The sequence below is a fragment of the Pinus tabuliformis genome, chromosome X, assembly GCF_031772625.1.
Source record: "Pinus tabuliformis cultivar Carrire ecotype Pingquan chromosome X, CPIR1, whole genome shotgun sequence".
NCBI classification, from domain to species: domain Eukaryota; kingdom Viridiplantae; phylum Streptophyta; class Pinopsida; order Pinales; family Pinaceae; genus Pinus; species Pinus tabuliformis.
In genome coordinates, this window is record NC_142308.1 from 574,339,560 (window position 1) to 574,364,232 (window position 24,673).

The 24,673-nt window shown below is 42.7% G+C and overlaps 1 protein-coding gene across 1 annotated transcript in view; it reads right to left on the reverse strand.

Annotated features, from left to right (window-relative positions):
- Positions 1-3,558: 3,558 nt before the first annotated feature.
- APG10 (Aldolase-type TIM barrel family protein) overlaps positions 3,559-24,673 on the reverse strand; it is a 354,245-nt gene continuing 333,130 nt past the window's right edge. Inside the window, exons 7-8 of the mRNA XM_089447057.1 lie at positions 4,144-4,192; positions 3,559-3,972 (exon numbers count right to left, since the gene is read on the reverse strand). Coding sequence (XP_089303183.1) covers positions 3,799-3,972; positions 4,144-4,192 — 223 coding nt within the window. The 3' untranslated portion in view covers positions 3,559-3,798. The remainder of the gene's footprint in view (positions 3,973-4,143; positions 4,193-24,673) is intronic.

The following is a 24,673-nucleotide window of genomic DNA, read 5'->3' on the forward strand; positions in this document are numbered from 1 at the left end:
GAGGGGCAGGATCCTCGAGGTACCTAACCTCTTGGATTATTCCTGGCTATAGGAGCCTTGAAGAGGAGTAGCAGTACTGGTGGATGTCAGTAGAGACAAATGTGGATGGAGCGATAGAGGTATCTACAATGCAGGATTTCCACGACAGTGTGAGGCAGCATTGCGAGATGCATGGAGTTGCTGCAGCAGCGTAGAGGTCAGATAAGGGGCACTTGTCAATGACAGAAGGAGTTTCAGCATCGAGGGCGTCTCTACACTGACAGAGATGTCAGAGTTGGGAGATCAGTTACTTACTTCTCAGTGACTGAGTTGCAGTCCATCAGTTAGCAGTGGCAGTGCTATGGGTAGCATGATGCAGCATGATGAGAGGGGCTAACGTACAGATGCAACAGTGAAAGTGGCAGGGACATGGGTAGCAGTACATGATGCAGTAGTGCAGAGGATGTTGGGCAACAGGCCTAGCATCAACACACAGACTGATGCCGGATGATCAGGGTGATGCTCAGTGGGGAGTATTACTAGAACACAGTCTTCGCTAAGAGGGAGTGTTAATTTGGGGTAGCATCATATGTGCTCTAGCCACGAAAATTGGTGGAGAGGCTAAAGCACATGAGATTTCCAATACCCAAAAATGGTTTGGGCAGATTCTTAACAGTTTGGGAGATATTAAAATAATTAATATTTTTAATGGAGTCCCTATGTCTAAACTTAGGGAAAAAAATATTAATGTGAATTAATATAAAATTGTGTTAGAATGGCCAAAAAGTCATGGATCAGGCCATAGTTAATCTTAGCCGTTGATTAGGGACTTAATCTCGGTCATTGAATTATCAACGAGAAAAGTATAAGAGGAGGCTTGAGGATCACTTGGAGAACACACCGAGTTGATCAAGATTTCGATTTTCTAGGGCAAGGTTCGTTGAGGAAGTTGAAGGAGTGATCAGAGTTGCAGCTATGGGGTAGTGAATACAGAAGCAAAGAGGCAAAGATAGTACCAGGAGGATCAGCGCAGAAGCCCGGAGAGAGGGACGCACAACTAGCTAGAGGTTCACGCAGAGGCAGCGAGGGCTCACGCAGAGGCAGCGAGGAGTTGCGCGGTGCCTCAGAGAACCAGCGTGGGTGACACAGAGTAGCCAGGAGTTGTGCAGTGCCTCAGAGAGCCAGCGTGGGTGACGCAGAGGCTCTAAGGGCTGACGCAGTCCCTCCAGAGGCTAACGCATGGTGAGCTAGGGTGACGTTGGGCAGACGTTGGGCCAGAAAGGGTTGACGCAGTCCCTAGAGGCTGACATTGGGGTTTTCGTGGGGCAGATTGGAGCTGGGAGCTGTCGGAGTGTTTATTCGGGGTTTCAGCCGGAACATCTGTCTCTCACTGAGAGGTACTACTGCCGAAATTATTCTCTATTGGGTGAGCCGATTTTGGCACCCAGATTGTATTCTAAAACTACTTAATAATTAAAACCCTCAAATAGCTGCACCGGTTTTCCCACATTGGGATCTTCCGGGAACATTGGTCCAAAAACAACGATGTCACTTGTGTGCTTGTTTTGTTTCCTTCAGTTGATGATCTGTAATGTGTTGAGCATGTACTTGTATTTATTTTTAGTATTTACATGGTAAATAACTTGTTAATTAATCAGAACAAGTAGGCAGAAATAAATCAGAAAAGTACATGAAGGGTTTCTAACAGTTAGACTTAGAAATTCCAACAATATCCTCTCTGGTTGAGAGAGAGTGATGTTGGACATCACATGTGCATTCTCTTCCTCATGTGTAATGCACTTGACCAAGACTAACAGTCGTAAGTCTAAGTGAAGGACTTGGAGAGAGAATGGTAGAGGATTCGATAAGCATTTGTGGTTTTCTTGAGGATAAATCATCCAAGAAAGGAAAGGCATTGACACTCTTTGAGGATAGGACAAGTCTCCAAGCTAAGAGTGGTCGAAGAGGGCCGATATTCTTTGAGGATTCAAGTTTGGAAATCCAAGATAAGAATAGTCCTTAAAGGACATACCTTGTGAACATCATAATGGGGTATGTGCCTTGTAGAAGTAGTGTGGTATCACACGTAAAGCCTCCCAACATAATGCTCTTGAATGAAGATGAGTTTGTCTAGTTAGGCCTTAAAGACAGTGTTGGTCATAATGTTGATGCTTACAGTTGGCTTATCAATCCGACTCTTCTTACGAGAACTCTTCAGTTTGAGAATGGTGTTGTACTGGTTGTACAATTATGAATACCTCTCTAGTTAAGAGGGAGTGTTGGAAATGTCACTACTTTCGGTCTTCAAGATTGTTATTGTACTCATTTCAATATGTACCTTATGTAACAAACAAAAGAAGAAAAAGAAAAAGTTATTATTTTAAAGCATGGGTTTCATGCTCATTATTGATGGTTTTCTAGGTAAAAGCACATTCTTCGTGCTTCTAGGGTTTGTTAGATCATAGGATTTATTGTCATGAGTCAAGAATGTCAACATCATGATTATAAGACCCTTTCAGGCAAAATGTGTCTTGAAAAATAATTTATTTCGAGTCTAGGTCCTAGAAATGTCAAAAGCACAAGTCAGCCCTGGCAGAGACAAGTCGGCCTAGAGACGGGCTATTTGACCTCTTGGAGAGGCTATATAAAGAGACATTTTCAACCTCATTTGGCACGTCATCATCTCAAGTTCAATCTACAATAAGAAGGACGAAAAAGAATAGCAAAGGACAAGAAATTGGGTAAACCCTAGCTAAGAAAAGAAGTCGAGTTTTTGGGCATTTTCTCTCACACGTGCGAGTTTCTGGAGTAGTTGCAGGGGCTGAAATTTATGAAGTAACTACAGGTCCAAAATTCTGTTGCAAGAGGGGCCGAAATTTTGTTGCAGGTGTAGTTCTAGAAGGGTTTGTCTTGAGTTGACTTGTTTTGATATTGACCTAATTGGAAGGTCTCTTTGGAGGTTTAACTTGGTGTTGGAGGAGGACTCGGTCTAGGGTTTATGGGACTTAATTGTCTCATTTGAAGCATATTCTATAAGAAGAGGATATTTTCTGGGTTTTCACCTTGGAGGGGCTTTGCCCTGACTTGGAGCCTAATTTTTGTGTCCATTGTCTTTACTGTTTTGTTCTTGATATTTGTTTGATGAACAAGATCTAATAAACACAAGAAGAATAATAAAGTTCACAAGCAAGTATTAAGGTTAAGGAAAATTGGAATTAATAACTGCCACTTTGCATTTTCCAACAAGGGACCATCCATTGGGGATAACCATGTCAACTGTTAAGTCTCATCCAAGAAATAGGACTTCTTATCAAACCCAAATGATGTGATTTATATTTTATGCATTCACTAATAGAACAACATTGTAGGACATAAAATAAAAGCTTTATAAGTGTTCCTTAGTACCATAGATGCAATGGAATTTGTAAAGTTATCCACTGAAAAATTATTATCAATGACAATGTTCAATGTTGTATATTGTTAAAAGAATTTAGTCATTATAAAGGTTTTATAAACCCAGACATCTCACGGATATTAACACAACTTTTTACCTCTAAGTCATGCACACAAACAACCATATCAATATCAATAGGGAAATATGCATTGAAACTGCTAATGATAATACACTAGGTCAATAATAAAATGTACCCCAAGGATTGAAATTGCTAAGAAATTTCCCTCGTAGACTTGCTGACGTTATAAATTTAAAGCATTCTAAAGCATTTTAAATCAACAAAATTCATTAGCTCAAATCCTCTAGTTTTCAGTTTCCGAAAATTCTATTCTCAGGAAGTTCTATACTGGAGTTGAAGTTAGCTCCTAAGCACCAATCTGCTGCTTTTGATGCCATGCAATAACCTCCTCATAAGGCAAGTTCCCGCCAAATATATCAAGAGCACTACCCACTGTTGCATCAACAGATCCAGCACCAGCTTCTCTAATACTATCCAGGTCTGCAAGAGTTGTTGCACCACCAGCATATGTAACCGGAATCTGAAATATAATGCAGAAGAAATAACAGAGTTAAAATACGATATGAAACATAAGGCAGGGGGATAAAACCTGTTAGTGGTTTGATTTAGAGATAACTTTATCCTGAAGCCTTAATTGCCAACATGCAAAGGATCTGCATGGCTAACACAATTATGAAATAGTATTACTTACAGGGGAACACCTGCCAAGAAGACTGACAAGTTCCTCATCAATTCCTAGCCTGCACAGCAATGAAAGTTAAGGACTAGAATTATGGTAACTCCTGGAAAGAAAATGCAACGAGATCAAATTATCCCTTAAAGAAACAAAACATCATTTTTTCTTGAGAATAAGGACCTAAGATCCATGTATAATATTAATATCATCAAGGTGAATGTGCACATAGTTAAGGATCCAACTGTCATTGGATTGAGGTACTGGATCAAGCACCTAAAACTGAGATGCTTAAAAAGCATATGGTAATGAGTAGAAACTATTTGGTAACAAGTATGCCAAAAGAAAAAGTACAGGGTAACAAGTGGAACCATGTTTTTGGCAATAATCGGAATGCAATATATTACCTTGATATTTAGGTTGTGAACGCTACTTTGAGATAGATAGTTCTATAACATTCCAACAGATCACTGTGAAATATTCAATATCAATTGTAAATATGGATGACCCATTGCAGTGTCTTTTTTCAGCTGGAATAAACTATACGCATTACGAAGTGCTCTTTGTGTCCATTGGAAGATGGTTAAACATGTAACAATGTTTTCTAGAACTGCAAGTTGTGATCAATTGCCTGGTTCAGCTTCTTCCATTCTTCGCAGAAGATGGGCTCTGTTACAACAAAATCTAGCACCCACAGAAGTATAATGTCCCAACCACCAAGGTAATAGCTTTGTGTACCTCAAGAAGGTTGCCCACTCTCACCTTAGCAGCTCTTCCCCACACATTAGGTTGGCTCTTCTCCAACACATTCCCTAGGGTAGGATTGTTAAGGCTATAGAGTGGAGGCTCAAGATGAAGTTTGAATAGTAACCTTAACAAAACAAGGTTGTATATGGAAGAAAATGGAAATGGGAAAGTGATAAGGGGAATAAAGGAATAGGAAGGAGGAGACAAAGAAATGAAATGATATGACAAGAGACTAGTGATTATCAATCTACTGGGCCAATGGAGTAATGAAATATTCTATAATGGAAAGAACTATTTGATACATTAACAACTACCTCACGGAGAGGCATTATAAAGGAAGAAAGGACTGATTTGATAAATTAAACCTTCATTGATAAAAGAACTAGTTTGAAATGATCATCATTTAGTTATGTACTTAAGGTAAAAGGACCTAGGTTTAATACAATTCACCTTATTGTCTGCTGAAAATTAGGCATGGAAAGTTGAAACTAATCTTGGAGAGCTGGATTTGCCACACATCAAACAAATATGAAGGTGTTGTTATACATGGATGAAGTATGATTCTAATTCACCAACTAGTTTGATATATAAATGAAACTAATGCAGAAATAAAACAGCAAGAAAGGCAAGAGGAACGTCGTGTCTCACACTTGCTCCTAAATAAATAATCCTTCACAAATAGCAATTACAACAAGAGGTTTCTACAACAAAACTTACAACAAATAAGAGCATAAAAATGAACCTTACAAGAAAATAGATGCAATATCTCACTCCATTAACTCTTCAAGAGTTTGATAATAATCCAGCCCTTCAGACATCAATTTCAAGCTCCAATCTTCCCTATCATTTCTCAATTTCACATACTCCCAGTCCTCCAAAATCACTAATGGATGGAGAGAAAGCTCCTTTTAATAGAGTGAGCTCCATCTCTCTTACAATAAAATATAATGTTTGCTATCCAACTCCACGACAAGACAAACAATAATCAAATACTATAGTAGTTAGGAATTATGCCCATCATGGTTGATTTGTCAACCATGATCCCTAGTCTCCATTCTCTCCAAGAGTGCCCACTCCATCTAAAATCATGGAATAATGTGCAAGATAGGGCTTCAAGAGAGAGGGTGCACCTTTCTAAGAAGCTTTGAAAATCTCAAGAAGAGAAGGGTCCACATCTAATGTGCCCTCCAATATGCTAGATCAAGAAAACATTAAAATACTCCTTGACATAGGAGAGCGTGCTCCATGGTTTGCCTATGAAAAGCCTCTGTCAAATTCCACTTAAATAACACTGTAAATTCTTAATACCTTTTTGGGTGTGAAGCTGATTTTAGTGGCAAATTCCTTGGACAGTTCAGGGAGGCACTGCTGTAGGTGCTTACTGTAGACTGCTAAATTACATTTAGGGACTAATATGAACCACAGACTTCTCAAATTGCATACACACTTCTTATATCTACTCAGAAAATTATACAGTTCATACAATGAGAAACTGACCCACAAATAAACTTCTTCTATTCAGAATCTGAGCATTCGGTGAATTTAAATAAGAGTGTGAACCTGGTAATTCGATGGCAGCCAATATAGTCACACAGTCACAAGTTACAACGTAGGTGGGTGATACTCCAGCAACAGCATGAGAAATATACTATCGGTCTCAGGTGTGAGCACGTCCCTGCTGGCAGATAAGGTGAATGTAACAGCCGCTGATATAGTCAACAGGTAGCCACTGGTACAGTCAACAGGTTCAAAACTCCATGCAGTCAGCACAGCACACCATCCAAAGCTTCCAGGATAAAACGCAGCAATTACCTCGTCCTTCCTCAGCTGTCACTCAGTCCAGGTATCGTGTGGCTTCTTGTCCATCACAGCAGTGACTCTATTCCTCCTGGGAATCACACCCAGCAACCCCACCAGAACTCGGCCCCTGTAAAAATGTGTCTCCGCTAGCAAAAATTGAGTAGCTCAGCTCAGAAAATAGAAGGGCATGCATGCTGTGAGAAAGATGAGATTCAGGGCCTGTCCCTTCCTTGGAAACGCATATAGTGCCTCCAAAAATTCGAACTGCTATAGTTTGGTAACTGTGCTTGTTTCTTCTTTCATGCTCAGCCACATGAGGATCTGCACATTAATATTTGTGTGGAAATTATTGGCTGGCCCCACAAACTGGAGTATTAACTGTCCAGCACTCAGCTTCTTTCTGTTGGCTCATATTCACCTTTGTGGCTCGATTTCCCAAAAAATCTTCAGCCTGTCATAAGAAATGGGAAATACCGTATAAGAATATAAAACAACTGATAAGCTTGAATACCTCAATACTTCTCAGAAAATTCATTGTCCATTGAAGCGTTACAGTGAAATCTGAGTGACTTCACTCTCAGACTAGGGGTATCATCGCAACACCGAAGTCTGCTATGGCAGCTAGAGCTCCAAAGCCCTCAGCTTCCTCTCCCAACTCTCTCCAAGAGCTCTCTCTTCAAACTCACGCAATGCAAGAATGCAGGGAGATTCCTCAATTCCCTTCTTTAATGAGTTTGGGATGGCCTTTTCATCTTCACCTTCCTTTTTGTTTTTTTTTTTGTTTTTATTAAATTCACTTTTAGAAAGTCAATTTATGATACTTTCATTTTATAAAGTTAAAGTGACCCCCCCTACTTGCCTAGCAAATATCATCTTTTTCCCTTCTCTAATAAACTCTTCTTAGGCAGCTTTAAGTTCCCTTATCAATTATTTCCCCGCTTTAGCCTACAGGAACCTTTCTAGGCTAGTGTGCTCCGTCATAAGCTTCTTACGGGGACGGGGACATTACAGTCCTCCCTGCCCAAGATTGTTCGTCGCCAAGCAATTTCAATTAGGGATGTTTGAGCACTTGTTCACCTTCCCATGTAGCACTTCTACCGGCAAATCCCTCCATTTTACTAGGTACTCCTTGATTGTTCTGCTCCCAAATTTTCTTTCTCTTGTGTCTAGGATCTTCTCAGGAACTAGGACCAATTCTCCATCATCATCTAACGGTGGAAGCTCTGTGGAAACAAAAATATGTTGTCCCAAAGCTTTTTTGAGGCACGAGACATGATAAGCATTGTGAATCTTGCATCCCTCTGGAAGCTGGAGTTCGTAGGCCACCTCTCCTACTCTTCTTAAGATTTTGAATGGTCCATAGAACTTGGGTTTTAACTTCTCTGCCCCTTTAGTTTTGAGTGAGGACTGCCTGTGGGGTTGGAGACAGAGGTATACCATATCCCACTTCAAAGTTCTATTCCACCCTGTGCTTGTCTGCATACATTTTTTGTTGGTTTTGAGCCGTGTGTAGATTGTCCTTGAGAACCTTTAAAATATCCTGGACCCAGTCTTTGGCCAGTGGTGCTCGACTATCCCCAAATATCCTGTCTGCAAAAGTTGGGGCATCATATCCATATAATGCTTTGAAGGGAGTCATTCCAATGGATGTGTGGAAAGTGGTGTTGTAACAATGCTCCCCCAAATGCAACCACTTCACCCATGTCTTTTGTTGGCCAACCACATAATTCCTGAGATAGCCCTCCAACCACTTGTTCACAATCTCTATCTGATCATCAGTTTGTGGGTGATAGCTAGTGCTTGGAGTTAGCTCAATCCCCACGCGTTTGAAAAGCTCCCACTAGAAACTGCCCATGAACCTACTATCTCTGTCACTGACAATGTTCTTTGGCAGGCTGTGCAATCTGAAAACCTCCCTGAAAAATAGCTAGACTACCTGTGAAGTTGAATATTTTGATGGTATGGAAAAAAACTGGGCAAATTTTGTGAGTTGATCTACCACCACATATATGCAATCTTTTCCCTGTACCGGTGGTAAGCCCGTGATAAAGTCCATAGAAATGCTTTCCCACTTTCGTTCTGGAATGGGGAGGGGTTGCAGCAAGCCTGCTGGATGCGCATGTTTTGTCTTGTTTTGCTGGCAAGTATTGCACTCCCTCACATGTCTCAGAACATCCGACTTAAGGCCCTTCCAGGTGAATCTCTCCCTAACCTTCTTGTAGGTCTTTAAATATCCCGGGTGTCTGACCAAGGGTGAGTTGTGAGCTGCCTGCATGATCCTTTCCTTGAGCTTTGATTCTGGAACAAGATAGATTCGGTCTTTATAGTAGATAACGTTATTCATAAATCGATACCTATCACCATAGATCAACCCTTCTAAAATCTTACAAGCAAATTTATTCTTCGAATACTCCACTAGTAGCAATGATTTCCAATCTTCTGTCATCTCCATGAGTGAGAGTGGATGGCATCTTTGATAGAGCATCTACCACTATGTTGTTCTTGCCTTTGACATATTCTATCTCAAAGTCATAAGCCTGCAACTTGCTTATCCACTATTGCTGTGTCTCACTCAGTTCTTTCTGCCCCAATATGAATTTTAGGTTGTTGTGGTCTGTTCTTACCTTGAATTTGCCCCTACTAAATACTACATGAATTTGGCCAATGCATGCATTATGGCCAACATCTCCTTATCATATATCGAATAGTGCAGCTCATACTCTCTAAGCTTGCGACTTTCGAACACTATGGGGTGTTGATTCTGCATAAGGACCGCTCCTATTCCTATCCCCGAAGCATCGCACTCCAACACAAATGGCTGGGTGAAATCAGGTAAAGCAAGCACAGGGCAAGTGCTCATCACCTCCTTCATTCTAACAAATGTTTCCTATGCTTTCTCCGACCAGCTGAAAGCCCCCTTTTTGGTGAGATTTGTAAGAGGGGTTGTTAACTGTGAGAATCCTTTAACAAATTTCCTATAATAAGTGCAAAGTCCAAGGAAGCTCTTCAACTCTGTGACATTCTTTGGGATGGGCCATTCGATGATTGCTCGGATTTTCTCCTGATGCACCCGTACCCCATCATGATCGATACTATGCCCTAGATAAAGCATCTCCATCATGTCAAATTTACACTTGGACTCCTTTGAATACAATTCATTTTCCTCCAGAATGCCCAACACTTCGTCCAAGTGCCTCAAATGGTACTCCCGTGTCTTGCTGTAGACCAATATGTCATCGAAGAAGACCAGCAAGTACTTTTACAGCTGCTTATTAAATATATGATTTATACAAGACTGGAAAGTCACAAGAGCGTTGGTTAGCCCAAATGGCATGATCAAAAACTCATAGTGCCCATAGTGGCACCTGAAAGTTGTCTTCGGAATGTCTTGCTCCCGAACCCGAATCTTATGGTAGTCAGAACGAAGATCTATCTTTGAAAAATATTTGGCCCCTTTCAACTCATCCATCAACTCATCAATCCTGGGAATAGGATACCGGTTCTTAATTGTTTTCTTATTGAGAGCACGGTAGTCTATACACATCTGCAAGGTGTCGTCCTTCTTCTTAGCCATCACCACCGAAGAAGCGAACGGACTAGAGCTTGGTTGAATATGGCCCAATCTCAATAGCTCCTTTATGGCCTTTTCTATTTCATCCTTATAAAATTTGGGATGTCGATAAGGAGTGGTTATTACTACCTGTACACCCTCCTCGAGTTCTATAACATGCTCAAAGCCTCTATCTGGTGGTCTACCTGGAGGAATATCAACAAAAACTTTATGATGTCTACGAAGTAGTACTTGTATGTCATTTGGTCATGGCTACTCCACTTTTCTGTTATCTGTAATAAGGCATTCTACTGCCCACTCGATATCTTGTGCCTCAATACAGCCTCCATGTTGTTGGATGATACGAGCTTCGACGGGTATTTATGCATGGCTCTCAAAACCACCCTCCTGCCATCCACTGGATCATTGAACTCCGTCTCCATGTTCCATTGATTTGTGGTGTACTTTCCTATGTAATAAAGCCACTGACACCCCAACACCACATTAGCATCTGGCACATCCACTACAAAGAATTCATTTGTCACTGGATAGTTCCCCATGGCAAGTTGTAGCTTGGGAATGTACCTGTTGCAGCCCATCTGATGTTTTACAGGTATGATAACTGTAAAACCATCGAATTCTACTATAGGAATCGCCCTTTGTTCCACCAGCACCGTATCTATGAAGTTGTGAGAAGCCCCACCATCAACCAGTACTGTCACTTTGTGCCCAGCTATCACTCCTCTAACTTTGAAGGTATGGTATCTAGGGAATCGTGACATAGAGGCAAGAATAAGGGCTTTGCCCTCTGCATGCAAGGACTCACCTCCCACGGTTTAATGCATCTGCCCCTTTAATTTTTCTTATGTTGATCCCTATACCGGTCTGTGTACCTGCTCCTCATCATTGTCATTACTATCACTCTCTGATTACACCTCAATGTAGTGGGCCTTGCCTGCTTTGTCTTTGCCCGCACACCTGTGCCCTGGTGCCCAAGGTTCTTGACAGCCGAAACAAAGTTTCTACTTCCTCAACTCTTTTCGGGTCTCTTCATCCAGTTTTGGTTTCCCGATCCACTCCTTTTGAAAGGGCTTGATCTCTTTATCCCTTTGAGGGAAAGGAGGTTTAGGAGTGAATCTATTTTTTGAAGTTGTATCTTGTAAGTCCTTGGTTTTATTGATTGTTGCCCGAAGTGTGGTGGGTTCAAAACTCTTGACCCATCCACGTAGAGGTTCTGCCAACCCCTCATGAATAGCATCACCAAACTGGCTTCTAAAATATTTGTAACCAGGACCGCCAGTCTCTAAAACTCTGTAATATAAGCCTCTAGAGTCTGGGCTACCTATTTGCTTGAGTTGTGCCAGCTCTTTGAAATGTATCTCTGGATCCTTCCTGCCAAAGCGTTCAATAAGCCTTTGTGTGAACTCTGTGTATGAGGTGATGTTATTATGCCCCAACGTCACCAACCCATGGTACCACCACTCATGGGCCTCACCATCAATGTGCAGGGTGGCCAATTTAATAGCCTCCTCCTCAGTGATATGATGCAATTGAAAATAAGTGTCCAATTTTTGCACCCACGATCTAATCAAGTATTTGGACGACCTATCAAAACAGGGGATGGTCACCTTCCCCAGTGTTTTCTGCAGCTCATGATTCTGCCTTGGAAACCTATGAGATGGTTTGGGCCTACTCTTTAGCCGGAGATTACATAAATCAATGAAGCTCATAGCAGCGCGGAAATCCCGTCCTAAAGCTTCATACTGTTCCATGTAATCTACATAAGGGATTCCAAAATCAGTCTGCTCTGTTAGGTCTTCTGTTGTCTGCTGCACAAACTGAGGCATATTGCGTCTGGCCATTTTGCTATCAGTGCGGGATGGATTTTGTGCATAAGTCTGGGCTTGACGCAATGAAGGGTCCAGCACTGTTGGACCATTCCTCATGCAATGGATCTTTTCCAGTGGAAGCCCTTATATGTCCACTATCTCTTTTTGGCCCTTGGGCAAGTCATTTATGGCCTTGAGTAAGCTATTAAAAGCTTGTTCCTCCTTGTCCCCCATGTCTGGCCTTTCAAACTCAAGTGTTTTCTCTAAGCCCTTGTGCCCTTCTATCGTTTCTTCACTCTCTGTATCAGGGATATCTTCCTCTGAAAGGGGAGTTGGTTCTCTGTAATTGTGCTTCCTCCTATATGTTACTCCTATGTATGGATTTTCTTCTGTCATGAAGTTTTCAGCCCACTATTTTCAAGCCAAACCCACAGGCTGAGCCAAGATTAAGGCTCTAATACCACTATAAAAATTCTGGTTTAAGAAAACTGTAAATTATTAATACCTTTTTGGGTGTGAAGCTGAGTTTAGTGGCAAATTCCTTCGACAGATTAGGGAGACACTGTTGTAGGTGCTTACTGTGGACTGCTAAATTACATTTAGGGAGTGATATGAACCACAGACTTCTCAAATTGCATACACACTTCTTATATCAACTCAAAAAATTATACAGTTCATATGAATGAGAAACTGAACCACAAATAAACTTCTTCTATTCAGAATCTGAGCATTCAATGAATTTAAATAAGTGTGAACTCACAGCCACAAGTCACAAGTTACAACACAGGTGGGTGATACTCCAGCAAAAGCATGAGAAGTATACTATCTGTCTCAGGTTTGAGCACATCCTTGCTGGTAGATAAGGTGAATGTAACAGCCGCTGATACAGTCAACAGGTAGCTGTTGGTACAATCAACACATTCAGAACTCCATGCAGTCAGCACAGCACACCATCCGAAGCTTCCAGGATAAAACGCAGCAATTACCTCGTCCTTCCTCAGCTATCACTCAGTCCAGGTATCATGTGGCTTCTTGTCCATCACAGCAGTGACTTTATTCCTCCTGGGAATCACGCCCAGCAACTCCACCAGAACTTGGTCTCTGTAAAAATGTGTCTCCGCTAGCAACAATGAAGTAGCTCGGCTCAAAAAATAGAAGGGCATGCATGCTGTGAGAAAGATGAGATTTTGGGCCTGTCCCTTCCTTGGAAACGCATATAGTGCCTCCAAAAATTTGAATTGCTATAGTCTGGTAATCATGCTTGTTTCTTCTTTCATGCTCAGCCACGTGAGGATCTGCACATTAATATTTGTGTGGAAATTATTGGCTAGCCCCACTGTTAAGTTATGGTATGTTTTATGCTTAGTATAGTTTACTTCAATTTCTTCTTATTAGCCACTGTTTAGCAATCACATAAACATAAAGTAAAATGCAGATAGAACATTAATAGATCGACAGAAAACAAGCCAAGACAAGAGACACCAGATGTGGCGGCTAGCCAGGGACAAACCCCAATGTGGGGAAGCCCTTTGATCAATTCTTCTTTAATCTTTAATAGTTCAACAGACAGAAATAGTACAAATACATAAATCTGTAATTTTATGACAGCAGTAGCAAACCCTAACCAACAAAGTCAAATCTGGTCAAACAAGATGAAATTGACCTTCAATATGCTTGGTCAATTTCCCGGTCATCTAGTCTTCCAACAGCAAGAAGAAGTAGCCCATAAACAGTCCCAAAATCACAGTCCAACTACACTCAACAGAAGTCAATCTGCTGCCACAAACTAGGGCAGTTAACGTTGGTCAAACCAGAGGTCAGATTGTCTCAATTTGCGTGCCAAAAACTATGGCCTACCTAGGAGAGGCAGCCATACCAAAACTGCACTCCTGAAAAGTCAATGCTTGGTCAATGCTGGTCGAAACGTCTTGCTGCAACTTCTGCGTCAGCCACACCAAAACCGCACTCCTGAAAAGTCAACGCTTGGTCAACGCTGGTCAAACGTCTTGCTGCAACTTCTGCGTCCTCCTTCCTTACCCTTCTGTGTCCTCCTTCTTCCCGCATGTAAGCTTCTCTTCCTTGTGTGTAAACCCAATCAACTAAGGAGAGAAGAATGTGTGAGAGATGAGATGAGTGAATAATGCCTCAACCTCAGTTGTATTTATATGATATGTTGGGCATGTGTGCCACACATTTAGTTGTTGGCCGACCTTGACAATTTGTCAAGTAAATACAAATAAATTCATATCTCTATAAATACTTGTCGGAATCGGATGATCATTAGATCAATTCTACACCTCTCGACAAGAGGAATCAAGGAAAAATATCAGTTGCCATAAATAAGATGACCCACATGGAGTTTGGCCCTAGTTCCCAATTTTAACACTCCCTCTGAACTAGGGAGAACTCCATCTGCTAATCCGTCTGACTGTCGGTATTATCTCTGCCATCAAATGCACTGCCCTGCACTGCTTGGCTCTGCTTTGCTCTACTTTGCTCTACTCTGCTCTACTGAACTATGAAGAAGAAGAAATGATCAAGGATGTATCATACCATCCTCCACTGACCCAAAGTCAATCCTAGAGAGTGTGTCATACCACTCTCATTGATCCCAAATCGGTTTCATTGATCCCAGATCAATGGAGGTCATCCTAGCATAGGGAGTACAGTAGATACAACGATGTGTCCATCGATAGAAATATTATGGTCCCTAACCCCATTTCCCTACTCATTGATCAGATGAGAGGTACTTCCCATGAGTCCTAGACTGCATGGGTAGGATGCCCCGACAGGAGAACTAATTATCCTATCCATAAGTCACCACAAGGTATCAGTTATCACAGGGGAAGGTTGAACCTTTCAACCTGAACATAGCGCACCACTAGGGGAAGGTGAGTCACCTTGTGGTCGCATGTCGCTCCAAGAAGTACCCCAAACCCCCCGGAGCTCCCAGAGCTTAATGTATGCATCATACATGACCCCCCATAAGAGGGTCTCTCAACGACACCAAGTCGTTCTCGGAAAGTCAAGAATTTGACCTTTCCCAGGGGCTTCGTCAAAATGTTGGAGACTTGCTCATCTATACAGATATGTTGGAGCCTTATTGCTCCTCGTTGCACCATATCCCAGATATAGTGGTACCTGATATCGATATGCTTGGAACAATCATGAAATACGGGATTCTCTGATAAACGAATCCCACTCTGGTTGTCACACAGGATCACGGTAGTATCCAATGTAAATCCAAACAGCTCAATGAAGAGCTTCCGCAACCAGGCAGCGTCACAAGAGGCCATACTCGCAGCAATGTACTCTGCCTTAGCAGTGCTCAAAGCCACCGACTTCTGCTTCCTAATCATCCAGGATATCGAGGCAGATCCCAAAGAGAAACAACACTCAGAAGTGCTCTTTTGGTCCACCACACTGCCTGCCCAATCAACATTGGTATATCCATGTAGTCTTACATCTCCGACAGTGTACCTCAACCCATGAGTGATTGCGCCATGAAGGTATCTCAACAGATTCTTGGAACCAATCCAATGTGTGTGGTGAGGCTCAACCATATGTTGACTCAACGTGTTCACTGCAAAACATATATCTGGACGGGAGTTCACCAAGAACATCAATGCTCCAATGAGTTGATGATACTTTGTAGCATTTTGCAAAACAGGTCCGGCAGTACTACCGCTTAACTTCTTGACGTCAAGATCCATCGAGGTAGTCATGGGCTTGTAGTCCACCATACAGAATCTCTCTAATATCTTCACAACATATTTTCCTTGAGATAGGAAAATCTCCCCTGGATTCTGCCAGACTTCTAGTCCTGGGAAATAGTGCATCAGTCCCAGGTCCTTCATCTCAAACTCAGAAGCCATCTCCCTCTTACATTTGTGAATGAGAGGGTATGCACCTGTCAAAAAGAGGTCGTCAATGTACAGCACCAGCGTGAGAGGTTTGTCATCTTCAACCTAAAGTAAAGGTTAGGGTTGGCTTCGCTCGTAGTGAATTCCAACTTCATCAAGTAGCTATTGATCCTCTCATACCACGCTCAGGGTGCTTGCTTCAGCCCATAGAGGGCTTTCTTCAACCTACACACGTGAGATTCCCGATCATGAATCTCAAATCCTTCGAGTTGTTCGACATAGACTTCCTCTTTGATCGAACAATGCAAGAACGCGGTCTTGACATCCATCTGATGTAGGTTCCATCCCTGCGAAGCGGCAAGGGCTATGATCAAGCGGATGGTAGTGTATCGGGAAACAGGTGCAAATATCTCGTCATAGTCTATACCCTCCTTTTGAGAGAAGCCATGAGCGACAAAACGAGCCTTATACTTTTCAGCACTTCCATCAACTCCATGCTTTATCTTGTAAAGCCATTTCGAAGTGACAATTGTTTTGTCCTGGGGTCTGGGGACCACATCCCAGACATGGTTCTTCATGATGGACTCATATTCCTCAGTCATAGCATCTTTCCATACTTGATGCTTGATAACTTCGGCGAACGATGAAGGCTCATTTTGAATGATCGTGCTTATGAGGGTCAAGTATCCCTAATACCTGGCCGGCTTCTTACTTTCTCAGAAAGTCCCTCTGGGTGTAATGTCTCCTTCAGCATCATCAAGTGTCCCCCTAAGCCATGAAGGCCTTTTCCTAGAAGAGGAAGGCTCTTGCGGAGGGCGATCAATAGGATCCATACGTTCTTCTACATCGGGCATCATCTCATCTTCCTTTTCCTCTGGTTTCCTAGTGTCAGCTTCTTCAGATTTCCTTAGTATAGGAAGATTGTCAACTTTGCTAGGAGCCATATCTTCGTCAAAGGTGACATCATGGCTAATCTCGACTTTCCTTTGACCAACCACATAGATTCTATACCCCTTAGTATTTTCACTATAGCCAACGAAGATTCCTTTCTTTCCAGATGCACCCAATTTATTCCTTTTCTCTTTCGGCACATAAAAATATACAGGACTTCCAAAAAATTATGAAATGAGATACATTAGGTTTCTTACCAGTGAACATTTCTTCTGGAATCCTGGAACCCAATGCTTGATGAGGGCAACGATTTAGCACATATACAGTGGTATTTGTAGCTTCGGCCCATAGAAACTTCAAAAGCCTCTGATCATGGAGCATAGCACGGACAGCTTCCACAATCATACGATTCTTCCTTTCCACCACACCATTCTGCTCAGGAGTATATGGTTTTGTAGTCTCCCTCTTAATGCCAGCCTCTTTGCAAAAGTCATGGAACTCATTGGATTCATACTCAGTCCCATTATCAATCCTTCAGAACTTGATCTTCTTTTCGGTTTGATTCTTGATCAAGGCTTTGAAGTGACGAAACCAGGAGAACACTTCATCCTTCTTTTTCAAGAAGTATATCCAAGTCTTACGAGAATAATCATCTATAAAAGTGAGGTAATATAAATATCCTCCCAAAGAATTCACAGGCATCATACCAGATATGTCGGAGTGAACCAATTGCAATATATCAGAGGTCTTGCTATGGCTTGAGGGGAATGGTCCCCTTTTGAGCTTTCCTTCGGCACATCCTGGACATACACCTTCTTGGTTTAATTTGACTTCAGGCATCCCGGTCACCATTTGTCTCACATCGGGTAGAGTTTTATAATGAAGGTCGGCAAACCTCTGGTGTCAGAGTTCGGATTCAAGAGATGTGTCACAAGTCATGACACCCAGCAGACTTCCTCCGACATGATATAAAGAGTCAACCCGAAACCCAAGAGTGAAAGCATCCTTGAAATTCTTTTTCCAAACATGTACCTTGCCATCGATGAAGGCCACCTTGTAGCCTTTATATTCCATTGCCGAAATGGACACCAGTTCTTTTTGAGATCAGGTACATCTAGGACTTCTTGCAAATGAATTGTATTACCCTGATTCAATTGAAGAGAGACATTCCCTACACCTTTCACGGGATATTTGGAGTTGTCCCCAAGAACAATTTCCAGGCTGGTCACCTTCTCTATCAGATTAGAGAGAGCTTCTTTGTAACCAGTGAAGTGCCTTAAGGCACCACTATCAATAAGACAATTTCCCAGTGAGTCTGGGACAGAAGTAGTAGAGAGGGTCGCTGGTAGATAATATTCATCTTGCTTATTGTTAACAAAATTAGATTCATACCTGGAGTTTCTTGCCTCCTTGGAGGGTTGACCACTTCCTTGATTTCTGGCATTCCTCTTTCCTTTGCCATTGAACCTACCCTTCCTTTTATTGTTGTTGGAATTGCCTCGAGAGTGATTTTGATCATCATCATGAGATGTGCCTTTTCTATCAAGGCACTCCCTTGCATAGTGGCCAATTTTGTTGCAAATGTAACATCTACCTTTCCTTCCACCTTTCGGTCTAGCCTTTCCCTTAGATTTTGCCCCAGAATTATTTCTCCTTTTAGCATGAGAGGAGAATGTAGCGAGATTGCCTCTAAGTGCAGGCATTTCCTGCTCTTCCATCCTTGTTTCTTCTTGAATGCATCTTGCCATCAATTCCTCAAATCCTGGAATTACATTATTGTTGAGAAGAGTGGTTCTGAATATATACCATTCAGATGGGAGCCCTCCAAGAGTAGTGATGGTCAGTTCCCTGTCAGGAATGACTTCCCCAATTGATAGGAGATCATTCTTGATCTCGGTGATCCTTAAGAAGTAGGCTTGCATACTCTCATCTTTGCCCTTCTTAATTTCCTTCAGCTTATTCTTAAGGAACAAAACTTGATTTGCATCATTAACTTTAAATAAGCTTACTAGTCTATTGTAGATTTCCTTGGAGGTGGTCAGCTCGGAAACATAGGCCACCAGGCATTTGTCGATAGAGTCCCGGATGATCTTCTTTGCTTTGACTTCTCCCCTAGTCCACTTGTTCCTTGCAGCAACGGATGCATTTGATGGAGGCTCAATGATTTTGCCTCTCACATGGTCCAACGCTTCCTGTTCTTCCAATGTTAGATCGAGAGACATCTTCCATCCGTGAAAGTCGGACTTCTCACGGAGCTTGTCTTTGGCGGGAAAGTGTGACGAGGACCCCATGAAGTCTTTTTAGATTGCTTCAATAGCTTTCGGTGATTGCTCTTGCTCTTGCTTGGGTTTTGTCTTCAGCTCAGCTCTAATACCATGTTAAGTTATGGTATGTTCTATGCTTAGTGTAGTTTACTTCAATCTCTTCTTATTAGCCACTGTTTAGCAATCACATAAACATAAAGTAAAACGCAGATAGAACATTAATAGATCGACAAAAAACAAGCCAAGACAAGAGACACCAGATGTGGTAGCTAGCCTGTAATATCCCATTTCAAGGATATTCTCTAAAACCCCAGTAACTCCAACCAAATACGTACAAATGAAATAATAACTGAGAAGCTCAAAATGATAAAAATAACAGTGGTGCAATATATAATAATATAAACGTGAAATATAGGCAAATACTCAAGAAATGCAAAGAGAAATGCTAAGCCATTTTATTATATTGAGCAATAGACTGAGTACAGGAGGTGATCAGAAAGCTATGTTGCAGGACACGTGGGGCAGAAGGGCGTTTCCGTACGGAAACGAGTACGAAACGCTGAAACGCGTTTGGTACGGCTGCCACGTTTCACGAAATTGAAACGTGGCCAGTACGGCCTGAAACGCGTTTCAGGGCCGTACGACCCACGTTTCAGCATTTACTTGTTTTTTATTTATTTATTTTTTATTTTATTTGTTTTCTAATCTATTCTTACGTTAGCCTACTGACTTCTAGTTGCTTCCAGATGCCTGTCTAAAGTTATAAAAGTGAACTTTTGCTCTAGTGTTGACATGCAGTTCATGGTAATGTTAAATTCTTAAAGTAAAAGTGATATTCTCCTTTATTTTTCATTTTCATCCTTTTACTTAAATTTTTAACATTACCATGAAATGACTCAGGATGTTTGAGAGTGGTTTCGCCCTCATTGGATTTCATATGGAGAAAGTAGAATTTTAGATCTCACTCAAAATCCAGCAGACTTATCTGTTTTTCAGGATTTCAGGATTGGGGGGATTGCAATGTTTCCATTGGATTTTATCATGTACTAGGGTATGGAACTTGTATTTAATCAAGAGAACCAAGCCCTCTATGCAGGGGAGACTCCCAATAATCAAGAGAATGTAGGGTACTAGGGTATGAAACTTGTATTTAATCAAGAGCATTAAGGTCGTTCGACTATGTAGGAGGAGACTCCCAATCAAGCACGAGACAAGAAATTAGAAATTTCTCGTGGCTGATTTTGGATATTTCTATTTTCATTATGTGATTATTCATGAGCAAGTGTGATGCAAATTTAGATACTTATAGTTTATGCATTGACAATTGACAGTTTTATCATAATTTAATAAATTAGAATGTATCATATATGCTTTATGATTGCACATATTTCTTAAATGTCCTAATAGATATATATATATATATATATATATATATATATATATATATATATATATATATTCGCGTTTCCCCGTTTCCAAAATTTGGGGAGGTCGCGTTTCGTATCGCTTCCCGTTTCGGAAACTCGTACCCATTTCCCCATTTCGTGCAACCTTGTCAGAAAGATGGCACCTCGACTTGCACGAGGCAAGTGAAGAAATACATTTAGAATAGCAAAGGAATGACCTCTCTCTAATCTGCGTCCCAAATGCTGGAGAACTGTTGTGCTGCTGTTGCTGCTGGAAATCAAATGAGGATTTGGGGCTGTTCCCCCCCTCCGAAAAGGCTGAAACTCTGGAATCGGACTCTACTCAAGAAACCTAGAAAAACCCAGGAAGCTTTTCTAGAATGGCCGACCCCCAAAAATCACCCCCTTGGGGTTCTGCACAGTCCCTCAATGCTCTGCGCTGCCACTAAATGAAACTCTCCAGTAATCTGCCTGAAACCATTTCCAAAACCCTCCAATATGCAAGGGTTGATCCCCTGCTCAATCTCCCAGCACAAATCCTACTGCAAACCCTCAATCCATAACTCCCACTAGAAAGAATTGCGTCATCCCTCTCAGTGTTGCGCAGTCCTCCAAGATGCTCAATCCTCCTGCCAAAAACGCTGATGAAACTACTGCAAAAATGCTGATGGAAATACCTTGCCCGAGCAGGCACACGAAGTCCCCCAGGGCTAAGGGTGAGATCTCCGAACGGAGACACTCAATGCACTAAACAATGCTGCAGACTAGCTAAACAGCCAATGTGCTCTAAGTCGAAGTGACTAGCTCAAATGCAAAAAATCGAATGCCAAAATGAGGAAGCTCCTCTCTCCTTTATAGCCTTCGCTTCTCTCAATCCCAAGGCCCACCTTTTCCAGCGTGATTCCTCTCTTGCCACGTGTTTCTTCCCTTCTGCGCAGTCCCTCCAAGTGTCTGTGTGGGCTCCATCTTTGCGTCCCCTTTTGGCCCCCTTGGCTCCCCTTTAAGTCACAACGTTGTGCTACTAGGAAGTGACTTTTATTCTAAAAGTGAGTCATGTCCCTTTTTCCTCACCTTTTTATTCATAAATAACTATAGAAGGCAAAATTAAGCAAAATCGAATATTCCAATTAACCATGGCTAATTAGGAATATTACGGTCTCTCCCGGCAAAATGTTGCTTGTCCTCAAGCAACTGAAGTGATGGATGCTGCAAGATTTTCTCACTCTCCCAAGTGGCATCCTCATCCGGCAAATTCTTCCACCTCACCAAGAATTCCCGGACCGTCTTGCTCCGCAACTGCCTCTCCCTGGTATCAATAATAGCCTCTGGCTGCAACACCAAATGCCCCTCATCATCCATGGGTGGTAGCTCATCTGTCACTGTCACCTGCTGCCCCCATGCCTTCTTCAGGCATGATACATGAAAAACGTTATGAATCTTGCTGCCTTGGGGCAACGCCAACTCATATGCAACCTGTCCAATCCTGCGTATCACCCTGTATGGCCCATAAAAGCGGGGCTTGAGCTTCTTAGCCCCCTTCTGCTTCAGTGACGACTGTCGGTATGGCTATACTCGTAGGTAGACCATGTCCCAGACCTCAAGCTGTCTCTCCACCCGACCCCTATCAACATTAGCTTCTGCTAGTTCTGCGTTGTAGCCATGTTATCCTTGAGAGCTCGGAGGATATCCTGACTCTCTTGGATCCAAATCTTGGCTCTCGGAGCCTTGCTATCACCAAACATCATGTCAACAAAAGATAAAGGATGATAGCCATACAAAGCATAGAATGGTGACATACCAATGGACATGTGATGTGTAGTGTTGTAGCAGTACTCCGCTAGATGCAACCACTTTAGCCATGCTCTCTGCTGCCCACTGACATAGTTACGCAAGTAGCCCTCCAACCACTTGTTAACTATCTCTGTCTGTGGGTGATAACTAGTGCTTGGTGTCAACTCCGTCCCCACTAGCCGAAAAAGCTCCTGCCAAAACCCACCCATGAAACAGCTGTCCCTGTCACTAACGATGGTCTTAGGAAAACCATGTAGCCTGAAGACCTCTCTGAAGAACAACTCGGCCACCTGTGTTGCTGTGTAGTGCGCGGATACGGCAAAGAAATGTGTGTACTTTGTCAGTCGGTCAACAACGACAAAGATACAATCCTTGCCCTATACCATGGGCAACCTTGTGATGAAGTCTATCGAAATACTCTCCCATTTCCCCTCCGGAATGAGAAGAGGCTACAATAAACCCGCGGGATGGCTCATCTCCCCCTTGTTCCGCTGGCAAACGTCGCACTCCCGGATATGTTGGAGTACGTCCTCCTTGAGGCCCTTCCATGAGAACCTCTCTCTGATGGCCCTGTAGGTTTTGGTAAACCCCTGATGGCCGGCCAATGGCGAATCATGTGATGCCTGGAGTATCTTCTTCTTGAGCTGATATCCCTCAGTCAAGAAGATCCAATCCCTGTCGTAGATGATCTCATCGACCACCCTGTACCTGTCATCCGCCACTTGCCCATCCAAAACCTCACATGCAAACCTGTCCTTGGAGTACTCTACTAAAAGTCGAGCTCTCTAGTCTGTGTCCAAGCTCATTAGAGACAACGTGGCTGGTCTACGTGAAAGAGCATCTGCTACCATGTTGTTCTTACCCTTGACATACTCAATGTCAAAGTCATATGCTTGGATCTTGCTGATCCACTTCTGCTGCCTCTTCTATAGCTGCTTCTGCTCCAAAAAGAATCTGAGGCTGTTGTGATCAGTCCTCACCCTAAACCTATTACCCACTAAATACTGCTGGAACTTGGCCAATGCATGCATGATCGCCAACATCTCCTTGTTGTATATAGAATACAACCTCTCATGCGGAAGGAGCTTTCGGCTCTCATAGGCTATAGGGTGACCTCCCTACATCAATACTGCGTCGATACCCTCTCCCGACGCGTCACACTCCAAAACAAATGGCTACGTGAAATTTGGCAATGCAAGCACTGGGCAGCTGCTCATAACCTCCTTGAGCCTGTCAAAGGCTCGCTGCGCTATATCCGACCAACTGAAAGCCCCCTTCCTCGTCAAATCTGTCAAGGATGTAGCAAGCTATGAGAAACTCTTGACGAACTTCCAGTAGTAAGTACAAATGCTAATGAATCCCCAGAGTTTTGTCACGTTCCTCGGCTCCAGCAACTCTCTAATGGCCTTGATCTTCTCCTCGTGGACTCTCACTCCGTCCACTGCTATGATGTGCCCCAAATACAACATCTCCGTCAACCCAAACTCACACTTGGAGAGTTTTGCATAGAACTGCTGCTCCTACAAGATACGCAACATTGTCTCAATGTGCTGGAGATGCTCCTCCCAAGTCCTGCTGTAAATGAGAATGCCATCAAAGAATACCAACACAAACTTCCTCAGGTGACTGCGGAAGATGTGATTTATGCAGGACTGAAATGTGGCGGGGGCGTTGGTTAGCCCAAAGGGCATCACCAGGAACTCAAAGTGCCCATAGTGACACCTGAAGGCGGTCTTGGGAATGTCCTGCTCCCTCACGCGAATCTGATGGTACCTAGATCTCAAACCAATCTTTGAGAAGAACCGTGCTCCTCTCAACTCATCCATCAACTCGTCGATCCTAGGTAAGGGGTGTTTGTTCTTCAGTGTCTTCTTGTTCAGGGCCCTATAGTCAATGCACATTCTCAATGTGTCGTCCTTCTTCTTCACCAACACCACGGAAGAAGCGAAAGGACTTGTGCTCGGTCGAATGTGCCCAAGAGCCAGCAACTCCTGGATAGCTCGCTCAATCTCATCCCGATAGGCCTTGGGGTGCCTATAGGGGGTGGTAATCACTACCTGTATGCCCTACTCAAGCTCAATGGTGTGCTCAAACCCCCGGTCTGGTGGCTGTCCTGGCGGAATCTCCCAAACACTATGGCATACTAGTCAAGGATGGACTGTATCTTGGGATGTACCGTTTGCTCTATAGTCCCTGCCTCTGATGCACGCAGCTCCACTGCCCACTCTATGTCTCCCTTTCTGATGACTGCCTCCATCCGATGAGCTGAAACAATCTGAGGCGGATATGTGTGTTGTCCCCGTATCTTCTCATGCCTCCCTGTCTTCTCATCATCCCACTCCATCTCTAGGGTCTTCCAATCTGTCGTGACCTTCCCTAGAGTGATAAGTCACTGGACACCCAGTAT